We start from the raw sequence: 14,697 nt of genomic DNA, 5'->3' as shown, positions 1-14,697 counted from the left end.
TTTAAAACTACTGGAGAAACAAAAAAAAAAAAAAATAAATGAAGCAAGGGAGTTATGTTAAATAATGCTTAAATCCTAGTGTTGCATTTTAATCCTGGCTTAGAATACCATGCATTTATTACCATATTAATGTTTTTACACACAGAATTGCAGAGTCATTCAAATAATGTTTAATTTTGTCATAAACTACATTAATATTTGACTTTTAGCAAATTTAGTCAAACAGGGAAACGTTTAGCTGAACTGAAGCTTTTGCTAAGGTTAATTCAATAATGTACTCGGGTTTGTTGCAAATTTACAACACTGTAAGCCATAATTAGTGGACCACCTGCAGGACTGCTGCGGACCCCCTGTTGAAGATTCTTGGTTTAAAATAATGTTTATGCTCATTCTAAAAGTCATGAGCAAATATCCTTCATGTTAATGATCTGCTTTAGAATTATCTACTGTTAGCAGATTTGCCATATTTTGTAGAATCTGAAAAAAATACAGTTGTGTATTTTGCTGTGGGTGGCTCAGTAGTTTGCACTGTCGCCACACAATAAGAGGGTCACTGGTTTGAGTCCTGACTGGGCTAGTTGGCATTTTTGTGTGGAGTTTGCATGTTCTCCCCATGTTCGTGTGGGTTATTGGGTGCTCCACTTTCCCCTACAGTCCAAAGACATGCGCTAGAGGTGAATGGGAAAACGAAATTATTGTTGGGAATGAGTGTGTGATTGAGAGGGTGTATGAGTGTTTCTCAGATTGAGTTGCGGCTGGCAGGGCATCTGCTGTGTAAAATATATTCTGGAATAGCTGGCGGTTCATTTCGCTGTGGTGACCTCTTATATATAAAGGTCTAGGTTAAAGGAAAATGAATGCTATTTTACTATGTAAACCACTGCTCATTCATTCCTTCATTCATCATTCTTATCATTGTTTGCATTAGTGTTTTTTAAACACCATTCAGATGTTTGCACTTGTAATTTATCATGTTACTCAATGAATTTATCAACTAATTAGCTAATCAACTGTATTATTATATTAATGATATACAATACTATTAAAGTGTTTAAAAATTTTAAACACATTAAAAACATTTCAAAACTTTATTTTCACTTTGTCACAGTAAATGAATGAACAGTGGGACAGTACATTAGGCTACGTGTGTGTGTCAAACATTTTGGTGAATTACACTTGTTTAATCTGGTTATATGTTTGAAAGAAAGAGAAACGGTTGACTTTAGCGATGACGAGGCTTCAATTAAACATTAGAAGATGCTGTCTGACAACGAAGGGAAATCCTTCACAGCTGTTGTTTTCCATCCTAATAGATCACATTTTTTAAATAATCAGTCCAGAAGGTGGTGCTGATCGACAACAGTATTAGGTCAAAGATGATAAAAGCAGGTAAAATAGATTAAAACTTTAGTTTTTCCCCTTATCAAAATATATACTATGCATAAAAATGTTAGAAATATACTCTGCACAATATAAATAAAACAGATTTTAATACAAATTTCAGCAAACAAACACCCCAAAGGCTGATTTATACTTCTGCGTCAAATGCCGGCGTATGCTACGGCGCTGTCGCATAGCCCTTCACGTGGCCGTCGGGGTCGCTGACGAGCACCTCTCAAAAAATGTAACTACACGTCGCAACGACGTGTAGCGCAAGCTCTGTGATTGGTCGGCTCTAGCGGGTCTGGGCGGGATCGAGACCCATGTGAAGGGTGCAAGCCTGATGGAGCGATTGTTGTGTGGAGTCCCATGAAGGAGCTCCGGATGGAAAGTTTTGTTTTGTGTTTACCTCATAGTTAAAGTTGTTGCACATCCGCCGGTTCCTGCCTCAAAATGAGCGAGTTTGAGTCACTTGTACATCCCGGAAGTGTTCAGGAAAAGCAAAATAGCAGCGAAGAAACTCGACACAGAGGAACATTAACACCTCACTGCCAACTAGCATTTCGGAAGTGTCAGTGCAGACCAACAGAGACAGCGCACAGAAGTATAAATGCACAGCTACACGCGTTGCATGCGCCGTGGGTTACGCTGGTCACTTGACGCAGAAGTATAAACCAGGCTTTAATGTGTTTATTCCTTTATAAAGATGTTCATGGTTTCATTTACTTTCACCTTTTCATTTAGGGAAGCTCCTGAGGTAAATAAATGATATCTCCGAACTTCAATAATAAATCTAAATTAAATGCTGCGCTTCCCACCTCCAGTCGCAATAACTTCTGGGACTTCCAGAGCGAGTTTGGTGCTCAAGTCTGCATCAGTGCGTCCTCGATATCAAGATCACATTCGGGAAGTTTCACGCGTCTTCCGTACTTGCGGTCTTGAGTATTGGAACTGAACTTGGGCAGCTGATGATGACGTTGCACGAAAACACGAGGACGCAAGACCGCTGAAGAACGCATATTGAGAAACAGCCTATATGATATGCTGTGTTTTGCTGTATGTTATATGTCATGCTGTTATGTTGTGCTATGCAATACTATGCTATGTTACATGCTATGTTATATGCTGTATTTTATACTATGTTATGTTATGCTATAATGTTATTTGCTGTATGCTATATGTTACATGTTATGTCATGCTATATGTTATGTTGTATGTTATATGTTATGTTATATGCTATGTTTCGTTATGTTATGCTATATGTTATGTTGAATGTGATGCTATGATATGCTATGCTATATGATACGTTAGATGTTACGTTACGTTACGTTACGTTACGTTACGCTACATTACGTTACGTTAAGCTACGTTACGTTACGTTATGATGTTATGTTATGTTATGTTATGTTATGTTATGTTATGTTATGTTATGTTATGTTATGTTATGTTATGTTATGTTATGTTATGTTATGTTATGTCAGGGGTGGGCAACTCAGTCCTGGAGTGCCGGTGTCCTGCAGAATTTTGCTGCAACACTATTCGAACACACCTGCCCATGCTTATAAGTGTCTTCAAAATCACTAGAAATCTATAAGCAGGTGTGTTTGATTAGAGTTGGAGTTAAACTGTGGACAGGCTACGTTGCATTATATGCTACGTTACGTTGTTACCTCACCTCACCTTACGCTATATAATACCCAAAGTTAATTACTTTTTCACTTGTTTGTTTGTGTGTAATTTGAATTAGGCTGAAATTCCAGCTTTTGATTACAGAAATATATATTTTAAATCAAATGAAATAAGTAGATATTTATTAAAATGTTTTGGAATTGCATAGTACGACAACAAAACAATATAAGATGAAAGATTTCATACAAAAACATTATTTGCAGATGATTCATGCCATTAACTCAAGTGTTTGGGATGAACAAAGACTCAAATACACATGTTCATGTGAGACCTGCATAACAGTTCTGTGTTTATGTGTGTGTGTGCGCAGCTGGGAGGTGTTGCGTTTTCTCCTGTCGAACTTGCGCTGGTGGATGGAGGAGTACAAGTTTGATGGATTCAGGTTCGACGGAGTCACATCCATGCTCTACCATCATCACGGCATCGGTACGTCCATAGAAAATTAAGCACTTAATAATTACTGTGCATTAACAACTCCTGCCGCTGTAAATGTCACAGGCGCTTATTGTAGAGCAGGTAGAAAAAAAGTGTTTTCCTGGAAGAGGAGCCGTTCCAAGGGCAGCTTTAATACACAGCGCCGCTGTTACGTAAACTCTCATAAATGAAGAAAATTAACGGAAGAAGCGCGTGATACGAGTTCTTTCAAGCAAGAAATTAATTACACAAGTAGTGCAGCAAAAGGTTATCCTGCCATTTTGCTTTTTTTCATATTAATTTTGTTGCACTGATGCTGCTAATGAATTTGGGTTGGTTTTCAAAGATCACTTTGAATCCGACTCTTGTTTTAATGAAACATGACATTAGACTTTGTGTGTGTTTTGTTTTTTTGCAAGTTGATTTTATCGTAGCTCTTTTTAAAATGAGTTTTTGCATAATTGCTGATTGTTAAAATGTTACAACTTGTGCAATTCTGATTTCACATTCACTTTCCACAGGATCTGGATTTTCTGGGGATTATAACGAGTACTTTGGCCTGCAGGTGGATGAGGACTCTCTGGTCTACCTGATGTTGGCGAACCATATTTTACACACTCTCTATGAAGACTGCATCACTATCGCTGAGGTGAGATGCGTCGCTTGTTTTCTGTACAGAAGCTGTCAGCACAATGAAACATTGCTGAAATGTTTGCTCAGCAGTTCTGCTCTTATTCTGATGCTTGGAAATGATTGTGAATGCAACGTTATTGTTCCCAGCAGCCTTGGCTTATGCACGAAACTGCTGAAATATGGCTGTTTTCAAACAGGTTTCCTAAGCACTCCCTGTACAGTTTGTTTAGCTTTCTGTGGGACACAGAGTAACATAAAAAGCCAAATAAGTAAGCAATACTGTACATCCACATGATTATTGCTGAATAACACAAAGCTGGGAAGTCTTGTATAATCCTGCAGGGGGTTATGTAGGAGATAATGTATACCTAGGTTGTTGTTATCACAGAATAAAGGCTGACAGGCTTAACAGAAGTCTGATGCAAAGTGGAGCATTATTGTGTAAGACTGATGTACTTTATTCTAAGAAAAAACAAATGTTTCAAAAAAATATATATCCTGCTTATTACATGGTTGCTTGCCACCGAACATTGTCCTGAGCCGTATTCTTTAATTAAAGGCTAAGCTGACCAAAAAGAAAACAGCTGGATGGAGCATATACTAACCTACATATTATTCTGTCACAAGATGCTGACAAACAGTCAAAAACAGCGAACATATTCACGTATTGTCCGGATCAGGGGTGGCCAAACTCAGTCCTGGAGGGCCAGTGTCCTGCATATTGTAGTTCCAACTCCAATTAAACACACCTGGACCAGCTAATCAAGATTTTTCTAGGTGTACTAGAAGCATTCAGGCAAATGTGTTAAGGGAAATTGGAGGTAAACACTGCAGGACAATGAATAAGTGCTATCTCTTATACATTGTCGAATTATCTTTTGGAAGAAACCATTTGCAATAAAATAAATCTAAATTATAAAATATTAATTAACAAGCAAACAAACAAACAAAGAAATAATTAAATACATAAATACTTAAATAAATAAATAAAATAGTCAAGCTCAAAATTAAATGCATAATAATAAATAAATAATAAAATAAGATGCGTTTTGTTTTAAAATGTGCTTCAGTCAGCAATCACAGTTAATAAAACTCAGCATTGTTCACGGATTTATTTAAATATTGTGTGTGTGTGTGTGTGTGTGTGTGTGTGTGTGTATGTATATATATATATATATATATATATATATATATATATATATATATATATATATATATATATATATATATATATATATATATATATATATACGAGGGTCATATTATATTAATAATATGAAAATAATGAATAATTAATATAAGGCTCATGTTTTTGTGCATCTGGCTTGTTATCAGCATGGTCATACATGCTTGGGATGTTTGTTTCACTTTATTTTATACAATTATAAAATTATAAAGATTAAAACAGAAATACATCATGAACCTGTGATAACTCTGTGAATGGAGTTAGAGTTTCTTTAATTTACAAAGGCACAAGTGAAGCACAAAGCCTATATGAAATCATGTGTATGCCGAGCTTATGTTTTTGTAAGCATAAACATGGTCTGTGTGTCTTTTCAGCCTCTCAACTTTTCTTTCACACGACCCTAAAATGTCATGCCCTTTAAGAACGCAGGAGTGAAAAAATCTGCTGCTTAAAATCATGTTGTAAATCTGGCATGAACTGTTTTTAGGAATTTTCCAAAGAACAATTTAACAAGAATTCACCTGCAGTGTCTGGTCTTAAGTAGGTGTAAGAATATGCAGAGATATCATCCGAATTGACCACAAGGCCTTCAGTCATGGCTTGATAACCTTAATCCTGTCAAAAGCGCTACTGTAACCCAAACTCCACAAAGACGGAATTAACCTTCAGAGTCAACGAGACGCGCCGCATTAAATTAGCACTCAGTGGCTCTGTCTAAAGCCATGATTAATGACACCACTTACTTTTTACTTACTTACTTCTGTGTTTTCGTAATTAGTGGACAGAGCCCACCGGAGATATCGTCTAATTCTCTTTTATGAGCTCCATTGGTAGAGCTGGACTCTGAATGCTAAAAGTTTGCTTTTATTGCAGGAAACAATTAAACAGCATAAAAAGCACTACAGATATAACAAAAAAGCTTTGGTTAATTCGGTGGCGTGCGTGGGGCTGCATTATTGTGTGATACCCTGAAGAAAAGCCTAGCATGGCTGGAGATTCCTGCTAACCAAATTACTGGCGAAAGTTGATGAGTTTTTAGGTATTTGTCAGCAATTATGCATTTTTCTGGTTGTGATATTCTCGTGAGGCGGCCCACTACATGAATAAAAATAAATTAACTTTTATTAGGCCATATGTGACTGAAGGTAAGATTATATTTAGGCAAAATAAAGTTTTGGGCAAATAATTTTTGGTTTGTTTGTTTTTCAAATACAACCCTAAATCTGAAAAAGTTGGGACAGTATGGAAAACACAAATAAAAAGATAGAAGTGCTTCTAAATTTACATTGACTTGTATTTGTACACATTTCAAAAACATTGAAACAGTAAAGCATTTAAATACTTAAAAGACGTTTCGGGACTGAAGTCACCAAGTGATTAAGTGTTTCAGGGGTAGTTTTGACCCATTCTTCCTGCAAACAAGTCTTAAAGTGGGCAACAGTACAGGGTTTTGTTGACGCATTTTGTGGCACACATTCTTTATTGGAGACAGGTTGGGACTGCAGGCAGGCCTGTGAAATACCTGTATCCTGTCTTGTTGAAATATGCACGTTGAATGGTAAAGGTAAAAAGAAGGGGCATATTGTGCTCCAAAAATGTACGTTTCTGCATTAATGGTGCCATCACTGAAGTACAAGTTACCTTTGCCAAGGGCACTGACACAACCCCATAGCTTGACAGACCCTGACTTTTGGACTTGTTGCTGGTAACAGTGGATTATCCTTTTCTTCTTTAGTCCAGAGCACACGGCGTGCATTTCTCACAGAAAATATAGATAAAACTAAATTAAAAAACCTGAAATACTGATTTGTCTGACCACAGTACACATTTCCATTGTGTGATGGTCCATCCCAGCTGCCTTGCCTCTGTGCCCAAAGAAGTCGACAGTGCTTCTGGACACTGTCAACATAGGGCTTCTTTTTGGCTCAGTACAATTTTTACTGGCATTTGTAAATGTAACTGCATTGTAGTACTTGACAAAGGTTTGCCAAAGTATTCCTGAGCTCATGTGGTGATATCGCTTATATATGAATTGCGATTCTTGATGCAGTGCCATATGAGGGATCTGAGATCACAGTTGTTCTGTTCAAACCTAGTTCACACTACATGATTTAAAACGTTGGCAGATCGCTGTGCGTTCACAGTACATGACTTGATTTTGTGTCTTTTTATCAATGTGGTGTTCACACTATGTAATAATCCACAAAAGGGGGGTCACACGCTACATTATCTGACAACAACTAGTTCACCAACAACTCAGTCAAGCTACCAAACCACAGCCAATGAAATTTTGGGGGAATCGTTGTCAGAAAAAGCTGAACTATTGGCTGCTTGTGTGCTGATTACATCACTGACAGCATTTCGAGCATTCAAGGGAGCATTTAAAAACATCGCCAGCAAGATGATGCTTCATTGGATCAATCGTCCATCTGTAAGGTTCAAGTCGAGGGATGTGGCTTTAACACTAGAACTACAGAGGCAGTCAGAGTTTTTAGTTTTTGTAATTTCATAAATCTGAAATAAAACTAACATGTCTATAATACCCAGACTTTTCTACATATCTGTGTATTTCTTTCTAACATTGTTTTTTTTTTTTTTTTTTTTTTTTAATTACAAAACGATAGAGAATGGAGCATTTCTACCTTTAATTACCATATTGGTCAAAATGACTTCATGCATGTCTGCTACGTTTTGCTTTGACTAAATATGTATGCAGTTTTGACTCAACTTCCTGCTAACATAAACAGAACTTTCTGATAGCAAAAAGCACACTCACTTCAGAGATATATTTCAAAACAGCATACTCTGTGCCACAAAATAGCTCCTGTTTGAAAGTGAAAATGAAAGCTAGGCCCAGACCGTTGCGTGTTCTAGTATCTTAACTACATATTTATAGGCTGTATTACAAAAAAAAGATCAGATTTTTTAGGCTAATAGTGTCCTAAAATATGATGACAGTCATTCAAAGCATAATTTTAACATCACAGGAGAAGTTTTAATGGTAAATATGATGTAACAATATGACATCTTAAATGAGAACAGTCAAAATGACCAGTAAAGTAATTTTAATGGTTACAGAATTCGAGCTCCTCTGTTAATATAGCCTCCTCTCGTCTACTGTATGTGTTAACGGAGAATGAAGCGAGTGCATCGATGTCCATTCTGGCCAATCACAGACCTTTCTGTTGAGCTCCTGAACACAAGGTCATTCAGCTCATTCTGATATGCTCTCTCATTGGCTGCAGCTCGTCACTACATGTGATTGCACATGGGGCCGAGTCGGCTGACTGCTCGGGAATATTCACCATGCTAGATATTGGATTTCTGTCTGCGAGGTGTCCGGCGATGTTTCAGCAAGCCTCTTTGATGCATTGTTCAGAGCACCCCTCCCCCCATCATAGCCATGTTCGTTAACTTTCATATCAAACTTAAAATCCTGTAGTGTGAAGTAGGCTTCAGGCTTGCAACTTTGTCCTTTGCGCACTGAAATTCCTCCAGAATCTTTTAATTATGTTATGCACTGTTGAAGGTGAAATATCTTCTTCCCTTTGTCTTCCTATCTTACTTTGAGGAACATTGTTTTTTTAACATTTCAATAAATCGTCTTATGTATTTGTGTGCAAACTTTTTTGATTGTTCTACTGCAATGAGAGTATAGTTCCTATACATATCAGCCTAAAAAACAGCAACTTTTAATTTTCTTTCAGTTTTTGTGCCGAATGTAACTGAAGACTGAAGCTTTAACCAGAAAAATTATTTTAAATCTTTCCAATATTTTAGTGAGATGCTAATGGTCTAACCTGATTCAATGACTTATGCTAAGCTAAGCTAAAAGTGCTCCCGCCAAACACAGAGATTGGCTGAATGGTTTCAAAATGGTGGAACTGAACTGTTTAACTGTTAGGTGACTTATAAAATGAGCGTATTTCCTATATAATTGGAGCTTTCCTTAAATAATTATATTCTTTCTTTTTTAAGGATGTGTCCGGGATGCCTACACTTTGCTGTCCAGTCCAACAAGGAGGTCTGGGTTTTGACTACCGCCTGGCCATGGCCATTCCAGACAAATGGATTCAAGTGAGTCTCTAGAAATTCACTGTAACATAAAGTAAGAAATGGCATAAAAGAGAATGATCAGTCAGCTCACTTACACTCAAACTACTGTTCAATAAGTGTAACTGACAACTCACTTGTCTTTGCTCACTTTTCAACAAATTCGCCTTATCATACATATAAGTGTCTCATTCATTGTGCACGTTTCCAAGCAAAATGTGTTAATATGTTTTTTAGAAGGAATTTGATATGTAGATGCAGTATCTACAAGCTGACTAGCAACTGGTGGATCAGATAAATAGGGCGATTTTCAGTTTTTCTAGGCAGATTTATATTAATAATGTCGTGCTCCTGGAAACTAGGATGTGTTCTATTGTTTCGGTCGCTTTTCTTCTTGTATTTTTTTGGTGAGTGTGCATAATTAAAAGTATAATTATGGGCAATTCTTCAATCATTTTTCTTAATTAGGGTTTCTTCTGTGAGTTGATCTAAAGCATTCCTTTGTTCTGCGCTGTTTCTGTGGTTATGCATATTAATGAAGGTCTCCTCATTATGGATATATATTTATACGTGGAGATTTTGGGATTCTTTTCTTTTCTTGGCAGAAGCACATTTATCAGACTGATCGGATCAGAGAGAGACGCTGTTTAAAACTATTGTTTATTGTAGCCGTTTATTGTATCAGTTTGCCACTTTGACCCCTCAGTGGGGGAGATTTCCTGATGGTATTTCACGATTAATTTATCATTCTGTGATATCTAAAATAATCAGAAAGAAATCTACTTTATTGCCTTTTACTCTGGAAACCTCTGGTGGTTTTCTGTGTTTAAGTGCTATAATTGGGTCCCCGGAGTATCTGCCAGCCTAGAAAACATAAAAAAGGACAATCGAGTAGTTTTGATTTGTAAAACCTTTTTTTGCAAGCATATGGAAAAACAAGATCTTCAGATTTTGCTTCCTATGTGACATTAACCATGCTTACATCCAGGGCTTTACATTAACACCTGCCAACCGCCAAATGTGGGTAGATTTTAGCTATGGCATGTTAGACAGACACCACTAAAAGCCACTTTGGCTGGTTGAAATTTCAAAGTTTTTCTACTTACAAATTCCACCATGTGAATAGCAAATGCGCCATGGCACAGCACAACTGACTCTTAAAAGGAATGGGAGATGAGACTCTGGTTGGTTTAACGCACGTTATGCTCAAAACACACTCATAGCTCATTAAGAGAATAAGCACAACTCTGCAAGACCTTTTTTTTTTTCGTCCTTAAAATAGCAAAAGTGTATTTGAACATGCCCTTAAAGCTTTTGCGTCATGCGCTTTAGACCTTGCACCTAGATCGTTAAAATAGAGTCCCTAGTGTCAAAACTAGTTCTGTCACAAATTATTAATCTCCATTAACCAGATCTGAGATTACATTTAGGATTTAAGATGCATATATGGCATGTTTAGATTTATTAAGCGTTTTTATTTTTTTATTATTTTCTTTAATTTATGTTTGTTTAAGATTATACTGATTTATAGATAACAGTTTACCTTAAGCAAAAAAAAATAAAAAAATCAATTCATTGAAATTATTGAAGATTTTGTACTATTTGTGATTTGGGGCCATTTGTACGTTCAACGTTCAAGACTTTTGATCTCATGTGTTTCTTTCATATTTATGCTGCTTGATTCTGCATACAATATTCATTCATTCATTTATTTATTCATTTTTCTTTGGCCTAGTCCCTTTATTCATTATGGGAAGCAACAGTGGAATTAACCACCAACTTATCCAGCATACGTTTTACAAAGTGGATGCCCTACCGGCTGCAACCCAGTACTGAGAAACACCCATACACACTCATATTAACACCTATACACAACAGCCAATTTAGTTTATTCAATTAACCAATATAGGGAACCCTCGCCAACACGGGAAGAACATGCAAACTCCACACAGAAATTCCAACTCACCCAGCCGGGACTTAAACCAGTAACCTTCTTGCTGTGAGATGACAAGTGCTAAGCACTGAGCCACCGTGCCACCCGTTTCAGTTAAATTTGTTTTAAGCATAAACACTGGGCTTTAGTACTGAAATAAGCTTATGTTTCACCACATTTTGTTATTCTTCCAATTTGATTTACCTGCAGTGACTGATGAATCTTAAATCTAGCACATAGAGGTACAGAAAAGACAATGAAATAAGCCTGATATACAGTTGAAGTCAGATTAATTACCCCCTTTTGATATTTTTTTTTCTTTTTTTAAATATTTCCCGAATGATGTTTAACAGAGCAAGGAAATTTTCACAGTATGTCTGATAATATTTTTTCTTCTTGAGAAAGTCTTATTTGTTTCATTTCGGCTAGAATAAAAGCAGATTGACATTAAAAAAAAAAAAAAAAAAACATTTTAAGGTCAAAATTATTAGCCCCTTTTAACTATATATTTTTCTCGATAGTCTACAGAACAAACCATCATTATACGATAACTTGCCTAATTACCTAACCTGCCTAGTTAACCTAATTAAGCCTTTAAATGTCACTTTAAACTATATAGAAGTGTCTTGAAAAATATCTAGTAAAATATTATTTACTGTCATCATGTCAAAGATTAAAAAAAAAATTAGTTATTACAGATGAGTTATTAAAACTATTCTGTTTAGAAATGTGTTGAAAAATTGGGGAAAATAATCAGGGGCGCTGATAATTTAGGGAGACTAATAATTCTCACTTTAACTGTATGCAATACACACAAAGTTTTGTTTTCTCCATTGACACATTCAGCTCTTACACAAGTGTTTTCCTCTTGTATTTTGTTACTTTCCTGTCTGCTTTGACAGTCTTGTACAGTAGAGACTCTGTGCATGCCCTGTATATGCTGCAGGGGTGACTCTTGCCTCTCTATGGAGGATCGGCATGCATTACTAAACAAGGCTACCCAGAATACAAGGCTTTTTTTTCTAAGTGCATCGGGCTGTGTGCTTGAGTTTGCCCCAGATGACCTGAGCGGCTCCGCTTCAACAGCCCGATTCACTGCTGCTCCCTCCACACTCACTGACTCTGGATCAGTGTTTAGAATGGCATAAAAGCTGCTTCTTTGTGCGTTTATATGATTTTTTTATAAAGTGTTGCCTAGCTTGCAGTATTTAATACACTAAAGAAGACATTCTTCGCACTAAATCTTATATTAGTAGCATAATAAGAATATGCTTTTTATTTTATAATTATGAAAAAAGTGTTACCTTTTTAACCTTTTATAAGCTATTGTTTTACAGGTATTACACACACCATGTACAATTTAAGTTAGCATAATAGGCCCATTTTAAGACATTAGCAGATTGTTAAAACATAGCGTTTTAACATTTTTAAAACATGTTTTCTAAAACATGATAGCAATCTTTTAAGAAACTAAAAACGTAGTGTTAAAAAATGCTATAAACCTTCGAGCAACCTGTTGAGTATAAATGGTCTGTAACATGCTAGCAATGTGTTAAAACATACTAAAACATGCTTAACAATATTCCAACACGTTAAAGCGCATTGTGATGTCAAATGTCTTGTAAAACGTTAGCAATGTTAAATTCTAAAGACATTTTCGCAATATGATAAAACATGTTTAGAACGTATTAGTAACATGCTAAAGCATAATAGCAGTGTTCTAGAACATGTTAGAAATCTGTTAAAACATATTAAGACATGTTATCAGTGTGCTAAAACATGCCAGCAACAGGGTAAAACATGTTTGTAGCTTAGTAAAACCCAATGACATATTAACAGTATTAAAGTATGTTTGGAACCTACTAGTAATATGCTAAAATATAATAGCAGTGTTATAAAATGTTGGAAATGTTGCTTAAACATTCTAACAATATGCTATTAGCATGTTTAAGTCAATGTTCAATGTGGTAAAAACATCTGCAAAATCCAAATTTGATTTGTTTTCTAAAACATGCTGTCAATCTTACAAATGCTAAAAACATTTTAGCAATATGTTATAATTTGCCAAAATAGAGTAATAAAATATGCGAGGAATGTGTTAAAACATATTAAAACATGTTATTAGTGTGCCAGAAATTAGTGTGCTAAAACATGTTATAGTGTGCTAGAAACATGTAGAACATGTTTGCAACTTGTTAGCCTATTAAGATGTTAGCATTATTAAAGTATATTAAGAACTTGATCGCAGCATGATATGATATGTTCTAGCATGTTCTGAAACTTGCTAGAAATCTGTTAAAGCCTACTAAAACGTGCTAGCAAACATGCTGCCAGTGTTACAAATACTAAAAAACATTTTGTCAATTTTACAATGTGCTAAAATAGGATACTAAAACAAACTAGAAATGTGTTAAAACATAATAAAACATGTTATCAGTGTTCTAAAAACATGCTAGTAGCAGGGTAAAACATGTTTGCAATTTAATGATAACATGTTAGCAGTGTTAAAGTATGTTGAGCACTTACTAGCAACACGCTAAAATAAGTTAGCAGTTTTCTGATACATGCTTGAAATGTCTTTTAAACATACTATGATCGGCCGGAATGTGTAAAAAAAAGTTGTTATCATATGGACAAGTTTAAATGGAGGATTTGTTCCAAAAGAGCCGACCCTGCAACTATAATAGTTATGACAATAAGACAATAATAGACAATCGTTATTTTCTAAATGTACATTTTGTTTTAAAGATCAGTTGTTAAATAAAAAAAAATCATGTATGCAGTTATATTTTGCTCGTTTTGACATTTAAAATTTGTGGCTAAGAAATAATAACTTATTTATTTTTGGTGTGGCCAAATCAGAGATAAATTTGGTTAAAAACATTATTTTGAGCCCTGAAAAGTCATGTGAAATGAAAACTAATTGCAATGTGACACAGCCATTTTTTGCTCATGCACATTGAGCAGCTCAGACACAACACACACAAGAAGTGAAATGAATAAGGGGCCTGTGAAAAACACAATATATAAATCAAATAATTTTGCCACACCAAAGTCAAATTTACGCATATAAAATATATTTTCCTAACAACAAAAGTGCGGCTAGTGAAAATGGCGAGTGGCTAGTAATGTTGAAAATCTACTACCCACAGTGGCTGGTGATCAGAAAAGTTAATGTCAAGCCCTGAGCAATACGTATTGCAAAATTGAAATATGATTTGTGTTCTAAAACATGTTGTCAATGTTACAAAATCTAAAAAAGTGCTAAAATTGGACACATGCTAGAAATGTGTTAAAAACATACTATCAAACATGCTAGCCACAGGGTTACATTTTTACAAATTGTTTAAACCTTATAAAATGTTAGCAATACGAAAGTATGCTTAGAACTTACTAGCAGCATGCTAAA

The 14,697-nt window shown here is 35.6% G+C and overlaps 1 protein-coding gene across 3 annotated transcripts in view; it reads left to right on the top strand.

Annotated features, from left to right (window-relative positions):
- gbe1b (glucan (1,4-alpha-), branching enzyme 1b) overlaps window positions 1-14,697 on the top strand; it is a 251,310-nt gene that overhangs the window by 111,995 nt on the left and 124,618 nt on the right. For all 3 annotated transcript variants that reach the window (XR_015509028.1, XM_087283697.1, XM_087283698.1), the window contains exons 8-10: window positions 3,380-3,495; window positions 4,005-4,132; window positions 9,281-9,379. Coding sequence is in view for 2 of the 3 variants with exons in the window: in XM_087283697.1 (XP_087139823.1) it covers window positions 3,380-3,495; window positions 4,005-4,132; window positions 9,281-9,379 (343 nt within the window). In the remaining variant the exon portion in view is untranslated. The remainder of the gene's footprint in view (window positions 1-3,379; window positions 3,496-4,004; window positions 4,133-9,280; window positions 9,380-14,697) is intronic.

Source organism: Danio rerio, chromosome 15 (genome assembly GCF_052040795.2).
Source record: "Danio rerio strain M-AB ecotype USA chromosome 15, GRCz13ab, whole genome shotgun sequence".
NCBI classification, from domain to species: domain Eukaryota; kingdom Metazoa; phylum Chordata; class Actinopteri; order Cypriniformes; family Danionidae; genus Danio; species Danio rerio.
Note: the sequence above shows the minus strand (reverse complement) of the source record. Positions and strands in the feature narration are given on the sequence as shown.